The 22264-nt window shown below is 36.5% G+C and overlaps 1 protein-coding gene across 1 annotated transcript; it reads left to right on the top strand.

Moving 5' to 3' along the window:
• Positions 1–11222: 11222 nt before the first annotated feature.
• On the top strand, positions 11223–12049 carry LOC140877398 (secreted RxLR effector protein 161-like). Its single transcript, XM_073280933.1, has 2 exons — positions 11223–11926; positions 12037–12049. Exons 1-2 carry the CDS (start codon positions 11223–11225, stop codon positions 12047–12049), a joined length of 717 nt encoding a protein of 238 aa, XP_073137034.1.
• Positions 12050–22264: the final 10215 nt, after the last annotated feature.

Below are 22264 nucleotides of genomic sequence, written 5' to 3'. Positions count from 1 at the left end.
TAAATTTCAAAATTTAGGTTTTGTTTTTTCTTCATTGTTAATCAATCATTCAATTGTTTTAAAATTTTATATTCTTTTTGCAATCAGAAATGAATCCAAGCTTATTTTTCGAATGTATAGTTTATATTTTCTATCAAAATAATAATAATAATTTCATGTTTTGTGCACGCTATTTTTCGTCATTTTTCTGGTATTTTAACATCAATTAATAGTTGCTAGTGATTGTATGTAGATTGTGTTCGAACCTTACAAATATTATTTCTGGATGTCAACCAGTGCTCTTTCTTTTTGATTTATTAATTATAATATATTGTTGTCTACAATGGACAAAAATCATGGCTCCGCCCCTACATAATGCAGCACAAACAAAAATACGTCAGACCATTCCATTTATGATCACCAATGTCATTGACAATACCAAACTTATTTTTATCTAACTTCGTTTAAATACTAAAAGGCAGGTGCCAAATTTACTAACTTACAAAGGCTGTAAATTGAAGTGTAAATCAATATTCACTATATTCAAAAAGCCATATCCATCAATATTTGTCAATATTTTATTATATCAAGCACATAATTTTTTTTTGCATCGTCAATCAAACGATCTTCTAAATCTTTTACATATTCATATCAATATACGATAAAATATATATAATTTAGGAAAACATCAAGGCCTTCACAAAATTATTTTGTGCTTGATGAATATCAATAAAAAAAATGACGTACAATCATGTACGACATCATGATATAAATAGTGATATGAGATAACAATGTATATTTAGTAAAATAATTAATTAAAATGTATTTTCCGATATTTTATGTCAATTTTATAATCCATATCCCACTTGAGAAGATTTATTCCGCTTCTTTGAAAAAATAATCAATTATAGTACATCAACTGTGTTAATTGGTATTGTCACATTCACTTAAAAGAATGAATTATATTAATAAGACAATATATGTCTCCATTTATTTTGTTTTGAATCAACAAAATATTATAATCAAAATATTTAATCATTACTTTGAAATAATTTAAATCGAGAAATCGAACGTGATTTTTCAAGTTGTTACATGTATCGAGTAGGAATTTATCTTTAACACTAACATTTATCATGAACGTTATTCCAATTAAAATCTTGATCCTAAAATTGCAAAACATGTAAGCCAATAACATGTAATAAAATACATTATCATTATTTTAAAAAATATTGTTTAATCAAATAATTTTCAAACAAGTCAAAATTTGTATCCATAATAAAAATTGAGAAATAAAAATTTAGAAATGTTGAATCAATTAAGTTTTGGTGTTAACAAATATAAAAGGCAAAAACTAAGCTAAATTGAATCAAGTCAACTGAGCTTACGCAACTAAGTCCTTGAGCTAAAATGTTTGATCTAAACTAGACAAGGACTTAGATCAACTAGATATCAGAACTGACATTAACTAAACCGAAGGATTGTCCACAAGCTTAACTGGATAAGGCTACCTAAACTGGACAAGAAAACTAAACTGGTTAGTGAACGAGACTGATTTTTGAACTTGACCAAAATATCTATAGCAAGGATTTTTATCAAGTCATCAGTCAGAGTTCAAAACAATATTCTCAAGGACATCAATTTACCTCAGAATGACAACTGGAATTGGATAAAGTCTTCCATACCCAACTGATTCAGTAGAGACTCAAGAGCACTAAATTTTGTACAATTGTCAGAAAATGTTGGTGCGGACAAAAGACAAAATCAATTACTACTATATTCGGAAACAGATCGTTTTATGAAGTTTATGATCTTTGTAGTTTCAAGTCTATAAATAGAGGAGAAGATCAGTTAGGGAAGCCTCTCTTGAATTCTTGCAATTTTGAACAACTGCTATTTAAGTATTCAAGCTTCCACGAGCCAAACTGATCAATCATTCAAGCACACTTTACAAATATTTTTGATATCTGATCATTGATGGTCATTTTGTGCTAGGAATTCACATTGTATAATCATTTTATTCAAGAAAGATTGTAAACTATTATTTGTTTAGTTAAGTGTTAGGAGTTTCAGTTTGGAAATATTAAGTCCAAACTGAAACGAGATTTTGAAAATTACTTGTAAAGTTTAAAACCTTCTAGTTGATATCTTTCCTGTGTGTAATAAGGGATGACACAGGAGTTATTAAATTCTCTAAACATCCAAAAACAATATTTGTTTCAATTTCATTCAGTTAGCCTTTCATATTTTTCATACACAAGCCAATTTCATATTATATGTTAGTTAAGCTTATTTCCACACATTTTTTTGTTAGCTAGATTGATATTGAAACGCGAGAATTACTAAGTTAAGTTTCTAATTCGAATGGAGGCTCATCTAGCTGCACAAGACGATGACATGTGGTATGTCATCATAGATGGTTCAACGACAATTACAAAAGAAAACATGACTGTAACAATCAGTGGTGGTGCTCCTCAAACCATTGAAAACCAAGAAGTGAGTGGACAACTGAAGACAAGAAGAAAGTCAATCTCGATAATGTGGCTACGGACATTTTGTATAAAACTCTTGACAAGAACACATTCAGCAAAATAAAAATGTGCAAGACAACAAATGAAATATGGGAAAAGTTGATCCATGCGAAGGCAATAACCATACAAAAGAAAACAAACTTTCTGTTGCTACACATATGTTTGATAATATTAAGATGAAACCAGGAGAATCAATGACAGAATTTGATGAACGTGTTAGCAGAATTGTCATTGAGTAGAATGCACTGGGCAAGGTGCACAGTAACAAGGAAATTGTGTTGAAAGTTATGAGAGGTTTGCCCAAATAGTGGGATGTTAAGACAATGGAAATGAGGGAATAAAAATATTTGAACAAGATGGAGTTGTGCATGATTTATTTGCAGACTTGAAGGCCTACGAGTTTAAAATGGAAACCAGAGAGGGTGATCAATCAACTACCCTAGTGATCAAGGCCTTAACAGTTGTGAAACTGAAACCATCCATTTCAGTTGAGAAGTTAGCTGAGCAAATAAGAAATGATGCTATGTTATTGTTTGTTAATAAGTTTAATAAATTTTTGAGGAAAAATCAAGGCTCTCATAGAAGATCATATCAGAAGAGGGAGCGAGCTGAAGATTCAAATGTATGCTTCAACATGACTGGCCACTTTATTGTATACTATCCCAAAACGAGAAATGATGATAAGAGATCATTTGAGACATGCAAGCTAGCTAGGTCCTTTGACAAAATAAGGAGATCCAAGGATGAAAAGAAATATTTCAATAAAAAACATGACCAGAAAGTATTGATGACAAAAGAAAGAAAATAAAAACGGTCCGATTAAGACAGTGAATCATCTGAGTCTGAGTGTTCTAGCAGCTCAAGTGATGATGAAGAGGTTAAATGCATCTTGGTCAATGATGATCAAACTTTTACAGGTGAGGAAGTATTTGACTTAAGCTCTAATTACCTTACATGAGATAGTTTAATCAATGTGCTTCATGAAATGGTAAATAATTACCAAAAACTTTCTTTGTCATTTGAGGAAGTCAAATCAAAACAAACTGATATTTAGACAATACAACTGAACCTAACTTGGAACAATCAAGTGAGATATTGAGTCTTCAAGCAGAGATTGTCAAGGTGAATACTAAGAATGACAGGGCACAGGTTGAAAGTCGGTAGTTAAAAATAGAGAACATGAAACTGACTGAACTGATTAAAACCTAGAATAAGTCTTCAATCACCCTGATGGAAATGCATGAGTTACAAAAACCAGTGGGAGGAAATACTGATCTTGGTTTAGTAACAATGAAAGCACTTCTGAGTTGAGTACTCAAGTGAAGCTAAACATGTACAAAGAGAAATATATTCACTTTGTGAGATCTAGTTTGGTATATGAACATCAAGAACATGTACAAAACTTGGAAAGCCTATGGAAAATATGAACCAAGGTAGAAATATTGGAATTGGTTATTTACCTGAGAGTACAAAATCCAAGCTTAACTACGTGCCTTAGCCAGGAATAACTCCAGAAAGGTAAATCCAAACGATATTTTAACCACAAGCTGGTTCAAAAGAGATACAGTAAATTCAATGAATTTGGGAGGGGCAGACAACATGTTGTAACCAATGTTCATGCCACACATCTGCATATGCACAACCTCTGTCGAACATTAAGTGCTTGCCAATCAGACTGATCAAAGTATGAGTTCCAAAAGGATTAATACATCCTGGACCCAAGTAGGAATGTGGACCAAAAGTTATTCAATTTGTGATTGTAGGTGACAATAACTGAGATGATCAATAATTCAGTTTGGTACTTGGATAATGGATGTTTAAGGCATATGATTGGAGGAGCTAAACAGCTATCCAAACTGAATCAATTTCTAGACCTAAGATAACTTTCATAGATACGTCACAAGATAGAACCGTGGATAAGGCTAAAGTTATCCATTGTAACATTATCATTGAAGACATATTGCTTCATTGCTTGTTGAAAATCTTAGATACAACTTGATTAATATAAGTCCACTATGTGATTATGGTTACTCAGTCGAGTTCTATAAGCATATCTATACTGTTATAGATATTTTTGGATGCATTATTATGATAGGTGACAAGAGTGGAAACACTTACAAAGTCAGTTGGTCTACCCAACTGAGCGAACCAGTCTGTTTCATGTCTTCCAACTAAAACAAAAAATGGTTGTGGCACAAGTGGTTGAACCACTTGAATTTCAAGGTCATTGTCAATCTGAGAAAGCATTATTTGGTCATTTACTTGCCCGAAATCAAGTGTTTGTTCAGCTTTTCAGTTTGGGAAGAAAGTTAGGTCAACTTTTTTTTTTTTTATATAAAAAATGGTGTAATTCATCAACCAAAAGCTTGAAACTGCACATGAACTTGTTTGGTCCAATACCAGTAACAATTTTAGGGGGAATGAGGTATACTTTAGTAATTTTTCATGATTTCTCAAGGTTTATTACTTGGGTTATCTTTTAAAATCAAAAGACCAAACTGTTGCTCAATTGATCAAAATTTTTAGAAAACTTTTAAATGAAAAATCAAATCAAATTGGATTAAAAAAATAAAAAGAGACAAGGGACTGAATTTTTCATCAAACTTTGTCTTTTTTTTAGAAAGGCATGGTACGAGTTCTTAGCAGCTAGAACATCTCAGTAAAATGGAGTTGAGAGAATGAATATGACCCATAAAGAGGGTGCTAGAACAATACTTGCTGATTCTGGTATTTATCAAAGATTTTGGGCTGGTGCAGTGAACACATCTTGCTACACTCAGAACAAATCTATGATTAATAAGAAATATGGCAAGACCCCATATGAGATCTGGAATGGCAAGAAACATGAGGTTTTATATTTCAAAGTGTTTGATTGCAAGTGCTTCGTTCACAACAACGGTGAAAATCATCTGATTGCATTCAATTCAAAGTTGGATGAGGGTATATTTCTTGGTTATTCATCAGTTAGAAAAGCTTATTGAGTATTTAATAAACATACTCTAAATGTTGAGAAATTGTTGAATCCTGACTTTTGGTGATAACAAAACAATATTTTGTTGTCTAGTCGGCAGCCATTTATTTGTATAAGCAGCTACGTCAACCGAACAAAGACATATCTACCGACGTCAGCTAAAGCTTGTCAACCAACGAATAATGCAAAACAGTTGTATGTCAAATGGAACAAAGACATATCTACCGACTGAGATATCTACCGAACTTCAAATACAGAAAGCTACATGCTACATTTCGAAGTTACAGTTTTCCAGATCTCAGAAAGTGATAAGACAACTGAAAAGCAAAGGACAAAGCATTTAAGGATTCATCTGATAAAGTAAGAAAGCCTTAAATAGAATTTAATGTGAGCGACACATTGAATAGACAATTAAAGGCGCTCCCAGTACGAAATATTCAGAAAGCTTTATCAGTAGGGCAATCTTACCGTTGGACAAAAGAAGAAAGACGTTGAAGACAAAGGCTATATATATCAAAGCCTCTTTAGACAGAATACAACACAATAATGCTTATTGAGAATCTGTCTATCTGAGCTCTCGAACCTATCTTGAATACTCGACCGCTCAAAGAGAAAACCCTTAGCTTAAACAGCCTTATCCGATCTTCGAAGAGATCTTTTCAAGGGTTGCTCAATCCAGATATCGTTTGAAAAATGCTACCTGATACAAGGATTTGAGAAGTCTTAAGTCCTCGAGAGACTAAGACAATCATCATCACCATCTGAAGAAAAGTTTGATAAGAGCTTTAAATCTTATCACTATGAATCTAGGAGTTCCATATTAGGCATTGGATAAGTCCTAACTTGGATCGGGTGTATTGCAAGACATTGTAATAACCAAAGTCTTCTAGTGAATCCTTCCGAGGTGAAAGAATGGGTGACGTAGGATATTGAGCTCCAAACATCCAAGAAACATATTTGTGTCTACTTACGTTATTGCATTGCATCATTCCATGGATATCATCTAGCATATTGAGAGCTATTTCCGCACTAATCTTAGTTGCTCTTATATCTCTAGCAGGCTAAAAGAAAACCGGTCGAGTGAACTAACATTTACTTAACCATATTGCATTAGATTTTAAAGACTATCATTATTGTGTATTCACCCCCACCCCCCCTCTACACACGATATCGATCCCCAACAAGTGGTATCAGAGAGGGTTTTTCTATTTAGCTACTGATATTCATCATGACTTATTTAAATAAAATTCCTATGTTCTCTAAAGAAGATTATGATGACTGAAAAATTCGTATGCAGGCACATCTTTCTGCTCGAGATGGTGACATGTGGTACGTTATCACTGACGGACCCATGAAGATTCTCAAAGTCAACAATGCTGTAGCCATAACAGGAGGAGAACCACAGATGGTCGAGAAACCCAGAATGGAGTGGACTAATGAGGATAAGAAGAAAGCAAATCTTGATAACGTAGCCAAAGATATACTGTACAAGACGCTTGACAAAAATATGTTTAGCAAAATCAAGGCGTGCTCAACCGCCAAAGAAATTTGGGAGAAACTCACTCAACTGTGCGAAGGAAACGACCAAACCAAAGGAAACAAACTCATTGTAGCAATACAGATGTTTGACAACGTCAAGATGAAACCAGGAGAAACAATGACTGAATTTGACGAAAGATTCAGCAATATTATTTGTGAATTAATTGCTCTTGGAAAGATATACACTAATCGTGAAATTGCTTTGAAGGTTATGCGAGCACTACCCAAAGAATGGGATGTCAAAACCATAGCCATGAGGGAATCAAAGATCTGAACAAGCTAGAGCTTCATGATCTATTTGCAGATCTCAAAGCATATGAGTTTGAACTTGGAATCCGAACAGAGGAAGAACCATCAGCTTCAAACCCCACCAAGGCACTAACGACAACTATCCTATCTCAACCGATCGAGGATACAACAAAGAAGACAGCTGAACAAATAAGTGGAGAAGCTATGTCTCTCTTTATCAAAAGGTTTGGGAAATTTATGCGTAATAATAAAAAGTTTAAACCTACTACAAACAAGACCATACAGAGGATGGTCCCGCATGCTTTAACTGTGGCAAGCAAGGCCATTTTATTGCAGATTTTACTAAACCCAAGAATGAAGAAAGAAAGCAGCACTATGAGAAGAAGAAAGGCAAAGAAGGAAGAAGAACATATCGAAAGAAGAAGGAGCAAAAGGTACTAGTTACAGACGAAGGGAAAAGCAAATGGGCTGAAACAGAATCTGACTCAACCGATACAGATAGCTCATCCGAGGAAAGCGAGGAAGAGCAAGTTCAATGTCTCATGGCTAACTCCATACATGAAGAAGACGACATTGAGGTATTTGACTTCAACTCATCTTACTTTACACAAGAGGAACTCATTCAGGCACTGAATGAGATGGTCACTGAGTATAAGAAGCTTTCTATATCATTCGAGGAAGCAAAAACATAAAAAGCATGTCTCATTGATAAATCAAGGGAATCTAGCTGCTTACAGCGAAAAGAACTTGATGGTATAAAGACTAAGCTAAATCTGTTAGCTACTGAGAATGATAATATGAAACGAGTATTCCAAGCTACTTTATTTGAAAATCAAAAGTTGCTTAAAACAATCAATGCTTGGAATAAGGCTTCTGTCTCTTTGGATAAGATACATGAGAACCAGAAACAAGAAGGTGATAAAACCGGTCTTGGATATGGATCAAATGAATGTACTGGCTCAAAAGAAAATACTCAATCGTACTCTAGTGGGAACAATCCCAATGTGATGAGATATGTTCGATCTAGTACGATATATGAACACGCTGAACCATATATAGATGTTAAACAGCCAAGTCGCTATGAAAAAGGTAAGCATGAAGGACTAGGATATGTGAAACCTAAGATCCCAAGGAAAGAAGAGACATGGAATAAACCAAGATTGAATGAACAAAGAATGGGAAACCAAACTAAGTTCAAACAATCAAGGTTTGAACCAAGTCAACTCAAGCACAGGAATAATCGGCTGATACATAACCAACACTTCAATTGTAAGCCTATTAAAAAACGATATAGACTGAATAACACAGATCAGAAGTTCAAATAGTACACTGTAAAGCCTAGATCACACACAAATTCACATCGTGTACCTCGATCGACCCACCTTAAAAACACTCACACGGGTAAAACCGTTAGAGTAATTCAGGTATGGGTTCCAAAAGGTCTAATCCAATTCGGACCCAAATAGATAAGGGTACCATGGTTGTACATTCTTCTTACAGGTACTATCAGTAAAATCAGTCGAGAAGAATAATGCAACAGAAAGGTCAACGTGGTATCTTGATAGCGGATGCTCCAGACACATGACTGGAAACAAAGATTTACTATCCGAAATCATACAATACAATGGGCCTAAGATTATTTTTGGCGATAACTCGAAGGTTAAGACCGTGGGTAAAGGTAAGATTACTCATGGTAACTTTATTATTAATGACGTATTGCTCATTGATAACTTATGTTATAATCTGATCAGCATCAGTCAACTATGTGACAATGGTTATATTGTTGAATTTCTTAAACATTCCTGCTTGATCAAATCTAGCAACGGCGATATTAGCTAACTGAACTAAGAGAAAAAAACACGTATAGGCTGCATTGGTAAAGTGAACAACCGATAGTTCCTACTTGTTTTGTTGCTCAGAATGATAAGCAGTGGTTATGGCATAAACGGCTCAATCATTTAAATTTCAAGTCCATTAAGCATCTGAGTAAACATGAGTTGGTTCTTGGCTTGCCCAAAGGAGATTTAAAAATAGATAGAGTTTGTTCCGCTTGTCAGCAGGGCAAACAGGTGAGAGCCACTTTTAAAAACAAAGGATGCTCATCTTCTTCCAAATGCTTGGATCTGTTACATATAGATCTGTTTGGTCCTATACCTATCAGGAGCTTAGGGGGAATGAGATATACCTTAGTGATTGTGGATGATTACTCTCGGTTTACTTGGGTAATTTTCTTATCATCCAAAGATCAAACTGCTACTCACCTGATAAAAATTTTCAAACGTATGCAAAATAAGAAACATACTGGGATAGACAGGATCAGGAGTGATAGAGGCACTGAGTTTTTAAACAAAACCCTTGAATCCTATCTAGATGATCAGGGCATCAAGCATGAGTTATCTGCTGCTCGGACCCCACAGCAAAACGGGGTTGCTGAACGAAGAAATCAAACTCTTAAGGAGGCAGCTAGAACTATGATTGCTGATTCCAATGTATCACAAAGACTCTGGGCAGAAGCAATTAACACAGCATGTTACACTCAAAACAGATCTATGATTAACAAGAGACACAACAAAACACCATATGAGATCTGGAATGACACAAAACCTGATGTCTCGTATTTTAAAGTATTTGGTTGTGTTTGTTATATTCATGATAATGGAAAACATTGCCTGATAGCTTTTGATGCAAAAGCAGATGAAGGCATATTTGTTGGATTTTCCTCAGTCAGCCGAGCTTACAGAGTGTTCAACAAAAGATCACTGACTATATAGGAATACATTCATGTTATTTTTGATGAAACTACTGTATATGCAGAAAAGTCTCAAACTGACATTCAAGATTTAGCCAGCAGGCTGAAATCAACCGTTCTACAGGATGAAAGTGATAGTGATGACCCTCCTGACACAAGAGATGAGCAAGCAGAAGAGATTATTCAACCCAATGAAGGAGGAGTAGATCACATCAATGACGAACAGATAATCGGAGAGGGTGCTATTGAACCTAACAACGCAATCAGGGATGAGGAAGACACTCAAATAGGCACTAATCCTCTCGGACCAAATCTTCGGTGCAGTAAAAATCACCCACCTGATCTGGTCATCGGTAACCCTACTGCACCTATTAGTACACGTAATCAACTGATTGATGAGCTATTGCATGCATCTTTCATTTCACAGCTAGAGCCCAAACATATAGATGAAGCATTACAAGATGCTAGCTGGATTGAAGCAATGCAAGAAGAACTAAATTAGTTAACTAGAAACAAAGTGTGGAATCTAGTCCCTCGACCGACAAATCAAAACATCATAGGCACCCGATGGGTGTTTCGCAACAAATTGAATGAGGATGGGACAGTGGTAAGAAATAAAGCCCGACTGGTTGCTCAAGGATTCAGACAAGAGGAAGGCATTGACTTTGACGAATCATTCGCTCCAGTAGCAAGGCTTGAGGCTATCAGAATATTCCTTGCCTATGCTGCTTACAAAAACTTCAAAGTATTTCAAATGGATGTCAAGTCATCTTTTCTCAATGGTCTACTTCAAGAAGAAGTATATGTTGAACAACCACCAGGTTTTATCAACTCTTTAACTCCTAATTTTGTTTTTAAGCTTGATAAAGCTATTTATGGCTTAAAACAAGCACCGCGTGCATGGTATGATACGTTATCACAATTCCTATTAGATCATGCCTTTATTATAGGAACGGTCGATAAGACTCTTTTTAAGTTTGTTAAAGGAGATCACATCTTACTCATTCAAATATATGTAGATAATATTATATTTGGATCAACTAATCCTCATCTATGCGAGAAATTTTCTAAGATGATGCAGGAACAGTTTGAAATGATCATGATGGGAGAATTAAATTTCTTCCTCGGACTACAAGTCAAGCAGCTGGATAATGGCATCTTCATAAATCAAACTAAGTAAATCAAAGAACTTATCAAAAAGTTTGGTATGGAGAATTGCTCTGCCATTTCTACCCCTATGAGTGCTTCTATTAAACTTGACAAAGATGAAGCAGGAGCACCAGTTGAGGTAACTATGTATCGAGGTCTAATCGGTTCATTACTTTATCTTACGGCCAGTAGACCAGATATTATGTTTGCTGTATGTTTGTGTGCAAGATTTCAAGCAGCACCCAAGCAATCACATTACATTTCAGCCAAGAGGATTATTAAATATCTTAAAGGCACTACAAATGTGGGTCTTTGGTATTCCAAAGACTCAGAATTTAACCTTGTTGGTTATTCAGATGCAGATTATGCAGGTTGCAAGATTGACAGAAAAAGCACCAGCGGATCGTGTCAATTTTTGGGAGATAGACTTATTTCATGGTTCAGTAAGAAGCAAGCATCAATTGCCACCTCTACTGCTGAAGCAGAATACCTTGCAGCTGGCAGTTGCTGTGCTCAAATACTGTGGATACAACAACAGCTTAGGGACTATGGAATCAAGTCAAATGAAGCTCCTATATTTTGTGACAACACGAGTGCTATTGCAATCACTCAAAATCCAGTGATGCATTCCAGAACCAAGCACATTGATGTGCGCCATCATTTCATTCGTGAACACGTACTCAAAAAGGAGATTCAAATGATCTACGTATCTACTGACCAGCAGGCAGCAGATATTTTCACCAAGTCATTGCCAGATGCTAAGTTTTCTTATTTTCGCAATATTCTTGGTTTAATTGATTTAAATTAAGACAAGCATGAGTTTAGGGGGAATAATCGTTTATTTCATTTAAAGCACAAAATACTTTCATTAGATGGAGTGCTTAACCCTAACCTCTAGAGAGTCTGAAGTCAGCATGAGCCGCAGAAATTCTACTTCTCATTTCACGACTCCACTCTATCATCCAGACAAAGAGCAAGCCTTGACCATTGCAGACGTCATCCTCGAAACAGATGTTCTGCATCTCGTCTCTTTCTGCCAACAGCATCATGAGCCGAATAGCAGATGGCCTTAGCACCAAACCAATGCTCTGGGTTCGCAAGCAACGCTTGCACCATAGCAACCCTGCAGCAAGGCTTGGACTAAGAGGCACAACACTTGAACGATATTGACGGCGAATGGCTTCCATCATATGCCACACGCTCATGCCTCTTTCCACGACTCTGCCTCTGTAGATGGACTTTCCTCTTTCGAAATCGGATTCATCCATTTTTTGTTTGTTATTTGTTATTGTTTCAACTAAGCTATGATCTATTTACTTGTTTACATCACAGTATTTATAGGCGAAGAATACCGAAGGCCAAAGGTCATGAATGCCAACAGTAACCCACTGATTTATCTTCGAGAAAATCCGGAAGATATACTGGCTCAGACTTTTGATAAGCCTATATTATCGATATTTGTGCACTCTTGCATTTATTTAAAAGCTTAAAATAGTTATTATTTGCAACAGTGATTTGTCATTATTAATATCTGTTTTCTTTCTCGATGATATCTCGTTTAATGTGTGATGTGACGTAACTTTATTGCTTATTGCTTATTGATTCATAAAAGCAGATAATGCGCAAAATAAAATTGTTTATTTCAGGAAAAAGAGAAGGACATATTACATGAAAGCCCTAAAGGCTTCAAGAGTCCTACCGATCTCCTTCTCCACCTCACTCTTCCAAGAGAGCATGAAGAACGTAAGCTCCCTCGTAGAAGAGCGAACGTAGCCAAGATCATCCGATTGGATGTGCTCCAGTCCTTCTAGCTCTTTGTAGAGCAAGAAGAGCAACAGGCCCTCTGGACTGAAGACCAACATCATGTCAGACGACCCCAGCTTGTCTTCATATTGCTGCACAAGGGCAGCATAGTCTCTCTCAGAATCGTGAGGATGGCCAGTTGAGAGAAACAGATGCAGCTCTTCAATCGTCTCCATTTCTTCAATAACTTGGAAGAACACAACATCTTTGTACTCTCGAGACCTTACTCTCGTCAGAACAGCGGCGAATTCTACTGCCAAATCACCTCCCGGACCCGGCATATTGTTTTCTGATTTATTGAATGATTTTTGATAGTCATGTTTGTGTTGCTTATTTTAATATCGTTTTGTTGTTGTTTTGCATGCATTTACATGTTGTAATTTAGAATTTTGTTCTTATTTTATTTATCATGTATGCATAACATACTCCCAGATTTATTGTGTAGTACGTCGCATTTTACTGGAAAAAATATAAATTAAAGAACAAAAGAAGAAGATGTGCAACAAGAGAGGAAAAGATGGAAAAGCTTTTGCGCAAGAGAAGAATTACGGAGCAGCAATGATCCAAAAATCATTTTTAAATATATATGGCCTCAAATACGATCTGCACCGTTCAGAATAAAATTCAAGATGTTTTGAATCTGCTGTCCAACTTTCAGCTCAATCCGACGGCTACATCTCCAAATATGAATTTTTCAAAATCGATGCTCGCTAGGAGAAAAGTTGCTCGCTCGATCTGCAACATCTTGCCAATCGAGCGGCCGCTGTATTTGCAAAACAGTAGGTTCGGAAATTTTTGCTCGCTTGATCTGCAACATCTTGCCAATCGAGTGAGAGGTGCTGTTCGGAAAAAAATCTGTAATTTAGGAATTTTTATTTTTAAGGACTCTTGCCTTAATTAAAAGATATATCTCGAATTTAGAGTTTGGGGGAATGATTCTGAATCATCTTTGGACGGCTAGAAGCTTGAAGAAACATCTTGGCGGCTAGGTTTTTCTTCTTTTTCTTAGATTTAAATTTCTTTCATGAATTTTGCTAGAAAATTCATGAATCGTTGTGGCTAAGTTTTAGTACTTGGTTGAGGAAGACGAATCCTTGAGTTATTTTATTTGTGAGATTCAAGTTTCAATTGTTAAATTCCAAATTGCGTATCAAGAGTTTTTTTGAATTGATTGTCATGCTTGTATGTGAGATTATAGGCATGTGATTTCATTATACAACTTATAGCTAAATTAGAATTCAAATCCGTAATTGTTTGAATCATCTAATTTGTGAAGCAACTATGATTAATATTTTCTGCTGTTGAATTTATTAAATCGTAGGAACAACAATTGACTAGATTAAATACAACCGCTGGTGTTTGTGTTGTCTAGTTTCATTAGTTTTACTCATTCGAATGCTACCGTGGATTTAAATCTAGATTGCTGTTATCGGGTTAATTTATGGGGTAAGGGTTAATTTAGAATGTTGTTTTCTAATTAACTAAAATTAAGGTGAAACGGGAATTAAATTTCCAATGATGAATATTCAATGTGAATTAATTATTTTTTTAGGGAATCGATGATCGAATGAATAATTTCAAGGGTGTAGTAGACCGATACCAAGTCTCGTTAGTTTATTGATCTTTCTTATTTTAATTCTTGCATAGTAGTTAGTAAAATTCAAAAAATCCCCTTTTATTATTTAAGTATTTTAAGAACACTATATAAATTTCACTTTCCTCGTGGGAACGATCCCTACTCTCACTGCTACATAATTTGTTTATCTGATTGGAATCGGGTAATTTGGGCGCCACACAACTAAGCGCTACCAAATTTTGGCGTCGTTGCCGGGGAACGGTGTTTAATTTATTTGTGTTCTTATTTTTACTTTTTTTTTATTCTTTCCCCAGTGCTTCTCAGGTTTGTTCATGCTTTCAGGTTACTCTTCAGAAGAAGAATTTTCATACGACCCGGAGATAGAAAGAACTTTGCATAGACAAAGGACAGAAGCTCATAAGAGACTACAAGAGGACGAGCGCGTGGTTGAAAATCTGAGAATAGCAATGACTGACAATGCCAATCTGAGCTTGAGACAACTGGGCACTCCTGATTTGAACCAGCAGCCCTTATGCATTACTTTTCCTACTTTAGAAGCTAATGCTACTTTTGAATTAAAATATGGGCTAATACATTTGTTACCTTCATTCCATGGTTTTGCAGGTGAGGATCCTCATAAGCATTTGATGGAATTCCATGTGGTTTGCACGAGTATGAAACCCCATGGAGTCAAAGAGGAGCAGATCCAATTGAGAGCCTTTCCTTTCTCTTTGAAGAGTGCTGCTAAGGATTGGCTGTACTATTTACCCTCTGGATCCATCACCACCTGGACAGAGATGAAGAGGATCTTCTTAGAGAAATATTTCCCAGCTTCTAGAGCCGCGAACATCCGGAAGGAAATCTATGGAATCAAACAATATTCCGGAGAATCACTGCATGAATACTGGGAGCGGTTCAAAAAGCTTGTTGCTAGCTGTCCGCAACATCAGATAAGTGAAAACCTGTTAATTCAATATTGCTATGAAGGTTTGTTGCCTCATGACAGGAGTATGCTAGATGTGGCCAGTGGAGGAGTTTTTGTGGACAAAACTCCAGTACAAGCAAGGAATTTGATCGAGAACATGGCTGCTAATTCTCAGCAATTTGGCGCAAACAGAAGTGATTCTGCACCCAGACAAGTCAATGAGGTAAATGTTTCTTCCCTTGAACAACGACTGATTGATCTGACGTCTCTTGTGCGTCAAATGGCTGTAGGAAATGGACAAAATATGAAGGTTTGTGGAATTTGCACTGCAAAGGGACATGCAACTGACATATGTCCCACGCTTTAAGAAGGATCTAGTGAGCAAGTTAATGCAGCAGGAGGATTTCCAGGGCCACCACAGAGAAGTTATGATCCTTACTCGAACACGTACAATCCGTGTTGGAAGGATCATCCAAACCTCAGATACGGAAATCCTGCAATGAATCAGCCTGCACCTTCAGTGAATCAACCAAATAATCAAGCATTCAGGCCACAGTATCCTCCACAACCACAGCGTCCTCAAATTCCAACGCAAGGTGAGTTTTTAGAAAATATAGTTAAGGATCTTGCTACTAATACTGTCACTTTTCAACAGGAAACGAGAGCAAGTATCCAACACTTGAACACTCAAATGGGGCAGTTGGCTACCGCAATCAACAGGTTGGAGGCACTGAATTCTAACAGTCTGCCATCGTAGACAGTGGTGAATCCAAAGGAGAAAGTGAGTGCAATCACATTGAGAAGTGGAAAAGAGTTGAAAGTTAGTCCAGAAGTAGTGCAAGAACCAATTCAGAACAAAGATGTGGAGGAATTCAGACTGGAAGAGAATGAAATAATTCCAAAGGATGCGCCAAGAGGTAAGTTTCCTCCTTTTTCTGAGTATAAACCTATAGCCCCTTTTTCCTTAGCATTGAAAGAGTCTAGGAAAGATGATGGAATTAAGGGGTTGTATGAAGTGTTTCGTAGATGTGAGGTAAATATTCCTTTGTTAGATTCTATCAAACAAGTACCTCGCTATGCTAAATTTTTAAAAGAGTTGTGTACTGTGAAGAGAAAACAAAAACTGAAGGGATGTCAGAAAGTTGAACTAGGAGAACAGGTTTCTGCCGTAATTCAAAGAAAGGTACCCACAAAATGCAAGGACCCAGGTATGTTCTCGATTCCTTGTAAAATAGAAGATTTTCAGCTTGACACAGCCATGCTAGATTTAGGAGCATCGATTAATGTTATGCCATACTCTGTTTATGCTTCCTTAAATCTTGGGCCTTTGACTGAAACTGCAATCGTTATTCAAATGGCTGATAGATCTACTATTTTTCCTAGAGGAGTGATAGAGGATGTTCTTGTGCAAGTTGGTAATTTGATTTTTCCTGCTGATTTCTATGTGCTTGATATGAAAAATAATGATTTGAATAGCCCAACTTTGCTCAGGAGACCATTTTTTAAAACTTCAAAGTCTATCATAGATGTTGATAATGGTACTCTCACTATGGAATTTGATGGGGAAATTGTTAAGTTTAATATTTTTGATACCCTGAAAATTCCTAGTTGTGACAGTGTTGTTAATAATATTGATGTCAATGATCACTTGTCACACGAACATGAGAAAGATGTGAATGAGGGTAAGTTGAAAGAAGTTATTGCACAACCTGCTAACAATTCTATTGTTGAAATTTTTATCTCTGATTTGCAGGCATCTAAAACTGAGCCGAAACTTCCTCCGGATCGATTAAAAGGAATCACCAAGAAATCAAAGCAGAGGAAGCATGGGACGAAATTAACTGAACAATTTCTCAAGTGGGTGAAGGTGGTTAGAAAAACTAGATATGAACCACCATGAGCAAAAGAAACATGCAGTCTGGCCGATGACTGTAAAAAGAGGCGCTGACTAGGAGGCAACCCAGTGTTGTTTTCTTTTAATTAGTTTTTATTGTTCATTCTGTTTTTGGCATTTTATTTTTGTTGTTTTTAGTTTCCCGAATGTCGCCACCTCCGCAGACAAAGTTCCAATATGATTCTTCCGTGATGCTATCAGACGTTGAAGAGGACAGTGCCAACACTTAAACCAGGGGAGTTTCGTTTTACATTTTTTGCATTGCATTGTGTTGAGCTGTTTGTTTGTGTTTTGTGTTTTGACGCATTGAGGGCAATGCTTCATTTAAGTGTGGGGGGATGTATTCATATTGTTGCATTTGTTTTGTTTTGTTATTGCATTGAGTTTGTGATTTGTTGTGTCGTTTTTCGTTTGTATCGTATGCATAAGTAGGATGATGATTTTTAGCCTATGATGATGGAAGTGAAAAAAAATGAAATTTTTTAAAAATTTTAACTCTTGATTGGACATGAGAAACCGTAGGTTGTTTGTTGAATATTCCAAGCACGCATGTTGAACCAGTAAAGTGTAGCGATGTATTAGATATTGTGGAGGTCTGTTGGACCATTGCACGACAATAGGTGTTTGTGGAACATGATAGTTCTTGAATTTTGATGATTTCTTTGACGTGACATATAATTTCTTGGGCGCACCTAAAATTTTTGGTTTTTAAGAAGAAAATTAATTTTTGGAAACCAATCAACTCCATCCGGGTTGCGAGCGAGATGTATGAAATTCTATTCATCTTGTTTGTAGCTAAGTTTGCGGACCTAATGGGATTGTAGTTCCATCTGGGCTATAGACGAGGGGATTGAAATTCGAATCCTATCTAGTTTTAGCTAAGTATGCGGATAATTATTGGGACTTTTAAAATGTTGGTTGCAAAATCCAACGGTGCGTAATTATTCTTAAGAAAGTTGTGTTGTGTTGGAGTATTGTTGAGAGGAGAGTTCTGGATTGTGAGTCTTACACTGAATTGTTATAGGTCGGCAAACAGTTTTGAAGCTTTGTCTTTTGAAGTTGCATGTAACTGGGGAAACATGACACACACACACGTTCGCATTCGACTGAAGGTGTATCATTGATGATTGAGAGTAGCTATGAACTTGTTTTAGATGACAGTGTTTTTCTCTGAGGCTATGTTGTGTATGCTCATTCTTGCTTGTGTATTTGTTTTGTTTCATTTTGTTTTGCATGACTTACTCGAGGGCGAGTAAGGATTAAGTGTGGGGATATTTGATAGTCATGTTTGTGTTGGTTATTTTAATATCGTTTTGTTGTTGTTTTGCATGCATTTACATGTTGTAATTTAGAATTTTGTTCTTATTTTATTTATCTTGTATGCATAACATACTCCCGGATTTATTGTGTAGTACGTCGCATTTTACTGGAAAAAAGAGAAATTAAAGAACAAAAGAAGAAGATGCGCAACAAGAGAGGAAAAGATGGAAAAGCTATTGCGCAAGAGGAGAATTACGGAGCAGCAATGATCCAAAAATCATTTTTAATTATAGAAAGATTTAAATCCGATCTCCACCGTTCAGAATAAAATTCAAGATGTTTTGAAGCTGCTGTCCAAATTTCAGCTCAATCCGACGGATAGATCTCCAGATATAAATTTTTCAAAATCGCTGCTCGCTAGGAGGAAAGTTGCTCGCTCGATCTGCAACATCTTGCCGATCGAGCGGCCGCTGTATTTGCAAAATAGTAGGTTCGAAAATTTTTGCTCACTCAATCTACAACATCTTGCCGATCGAGCGAGAGGTGCTGTTCGGAAAAAAATCTGTAATTTAGGAATTTTTATTTTTAAGGACTCTTGCCTTAATTAAAAGATATATCTCGAATTTTAAAGTTTGGGGGAATGATTCTGAATCATCTTTGGACGGCTAGAAGCTTGAAGAAACATCTTGGCGGCTAGGTTTTTCTTCTTTTTCTTAGATTTAAATTTCTTTCATGAATTTTGGTAGAAAATTCATGAATCGTTGTGGCTAAGTTTTAGTACTTGGTTGAGGAAGACGAACCCTTGAGTAATTTTATTTGTGAGATTCAAGTTTCAATTGTTTAATTCCAAATTGCGTATCAGGAGTTGTTTTGAATTGATTGTCATGCTTGTATGTGAGATTATAGGCCTGTGATTTCATTATACAACTTATAGCTAAATTAGAATTCAAATCCGTAATTGTTTGAATCATCTAATTTTTGAAGCAACTATGATTAATATTTTCTGTTGTTGAATTTATTAAATCGTAGGAACAACAATTGACGAGATTAAATACAATCGCTGGTGTTTGTGTTGTCTAGCTTCATTAGTTTTACTCATTCGAATGCTACCGTGGATTTAAATCTAGATTGCTGTTATCGGGTTAATTTATGGGTAAGGGTTAATTTAGAATGCTATTTTCTAATTAACTAAAATTAAGGTGAAACGGGAATTAAATTTCCAATGATGAATATTCAATGTGAATTAATTATTTTTAGGGAATCGATGATCGAATATATAATTTCAAGGGTGTAGTCGACCGATACCAAGTCTCGTTAGTTTATTGATCTTTCTTATTTTAATTCTTGCATAGTAGTTATTAAAAGTCAAAAAATCCCCTTTTATTATTTAAGTAATTTAAGAACACTATATAAATTTCACTTTCCTCGTGGGAACGATCCCTACTCTCACTGCTACATAATTTGTTTATCTGATTGGAGTCGGATAATTTAGGCGCGACACGACTAAGCGCTACCAATTTCTTATTGTTACACGACTGATATATTCACTTCATATTTATAGGCATAAAAAGAGAAGGTGAAATGTCGGGTGATATCAATCTTCTACTGAAAGGATCACGCATCAAATCATTACTCTGAAAAATCGACGGCATGTCCAAGACATCACATATCCTGATGTCAGACAATCAAGAATGATTACAGTAATTGGAATTCGAATCCAACCGCCTTATATTATATTATATTCATCATACTTACTTTAATTTACCGCGTATCTTTCACTCTCTCTCTTTTTCAAAATTCAAAATTTTAGGTGACGTGACACCATATTTACCGATCATTTCACACGTCTCACACAAACTTGTCTTGCAAATCGAACTCATATTCACTTTTTGCATCTGCATTCTTCACAAACTATTGATCAAATATTTTGTTTGCAGAAAAACTCAAGGATGTCTATCCAAAAGACTTGTCTGGCTATTAATTTCGATGAAATCCATTCCATCCAGAATGCCGAAATTTCAGCCTTGTTCAACATGATTGAAGCTTCAGGACTTCGCAAATTTCTTAGCTCTGGATCAACGGTCAACTATGATCTGGTCAAGGAATTCTTTGAATCCGCCCAACTACATCATGGAAGCATCATATGTATTATCAGAGGATGGAAGATCAAGTTCAATCAACGTTTCTTCGGCGATACTTTTAACTTGCCCACAACCGGTTTGATGAAATGCACAGACTTACCTGACGGTAATGCAACCCACTGGGCAGCTCAATTCACACTTGATGGCTCACCCATTAAGGTCAATAGCCTCAAACAAAGCTTGAAGCCAGCATACCGACTATTGGCTAACATAGTCGCAAAAACTCTTTTAGCCAAGGCTACCTCCTACGACAAGATCACTCTCAAAAAGCTTCAGTACATGGCCTTCATTGCCTCCCAGTTGAACTTTAACTGGTCTTCGATTCTCTACTCTACTTTATGTGAAATGATTAGAGGCAAAGGACAATCGGAAGGTTTTGCACTACAGATATGTTATCTACTTGCAGCTCTAGACGTTGACTCCTCAGACTATGAAGTCCTTCATGTAGCCAAATGGTTAAATGCAGTCACAATCCCTCTATTCTTAAACAAGAATCAGGTGACTTCTGACCAGCTCAGGACTATCAAACGAGAAATTGGGGCAGATCAACAAACTGCCAAAAGCACTGCAGCTCCCCAAGTCAAGCGTACTCGACCGATCAGACAACCTATTCAAGTGGACTCTGATCTGGAGGATGAGGTTAGTGACAATGCACCCTTAGTTCAAGTATTCGCTCACCCGTCTCCATCCCAAAAGGCAAAAATGGCTCCCAAGCCATCTCACCCGAAACCAAAGAGGATCAAGTTACTATCTACAGTTCACACCCCAACGTCTCAACTGACCACAGCAACCACTGAAGTCTCAACATCCGAAGCACTACCTACTCACCAAATCCAAATTCCCCAAATAACTTCCGAACCAATTTACAGCACCATTGTTACCACATTACCCATTTCTCTGCCCTCACCGACTTCATCAGTTGATATTGCTGCCATCATCAGTCAGCAAATCTTGAGAACACAAGAGTTGGTTGTGAAGACCCAGATTCCTCCACCAAAAGGAATCACTATCCAAGAACCCTCGTTCTCTGTACTGACCACAACTTCAACCGACCCTCAAGGCAAAGGAAAAGCACCTCTCATCCCATTTCAAAAAGCCCAATCGGTAGGGAAAATGGAGGTTCTTATCATTATTTTTAGCATTCTCCGAGCTGTGCGGTTCAAACTACAGGAATTTGATGAATGGGTGCACTATCGTCTGAATGCTTCATATTCTCAGATCTTGCTTGAGAATAAACTGGAATACCTTTCCAAATTAGAAGACAAGATGTTCATTCTCACTGCCACATCAAGTCTTGAAACAACACTCGACAAATATAATTTGGTGGACGTTCAGCTCCGTGATAGTCTCGCTCGATATATTCTTGCCAAAAGAGAAGAGCACTATTAGCCGATGAGCAAAACTGCCAAAGATGACACTGAAGTCATATTACGTCTTAAGCAGTCAGTTGATGTCACTGACACCTTTTTACGAGAATATCGGATCAAATATTCCATCCCAC

This window comes from Henckelia pumila, chromosome 2 (assembly GCF_033568475.1).
Source record: "Henckelia pumila isolate YLH828 chromosome 2, ASM3356847v2, whole genome shotgun sequence".
NCBI lineage: Eukaryota > Viridiplantae > Streptophyta > Magnoliopsida > Lamiales > Gesneriaceae > Henckelia > Henckelia pumila.
This window is presented reverse-complemented; position numbering and strand designations above follow the sequence as displayed.

Excerpts from the sequence above, each read along its gene's own strand:
- LOC140877398 (XM_073280933.1), top strand. The coding sequence starts at position 11,223 with ATGGAGAATTGCTCTGCCATTTCTACCCCTATGAGTGCTTCTATTAAA.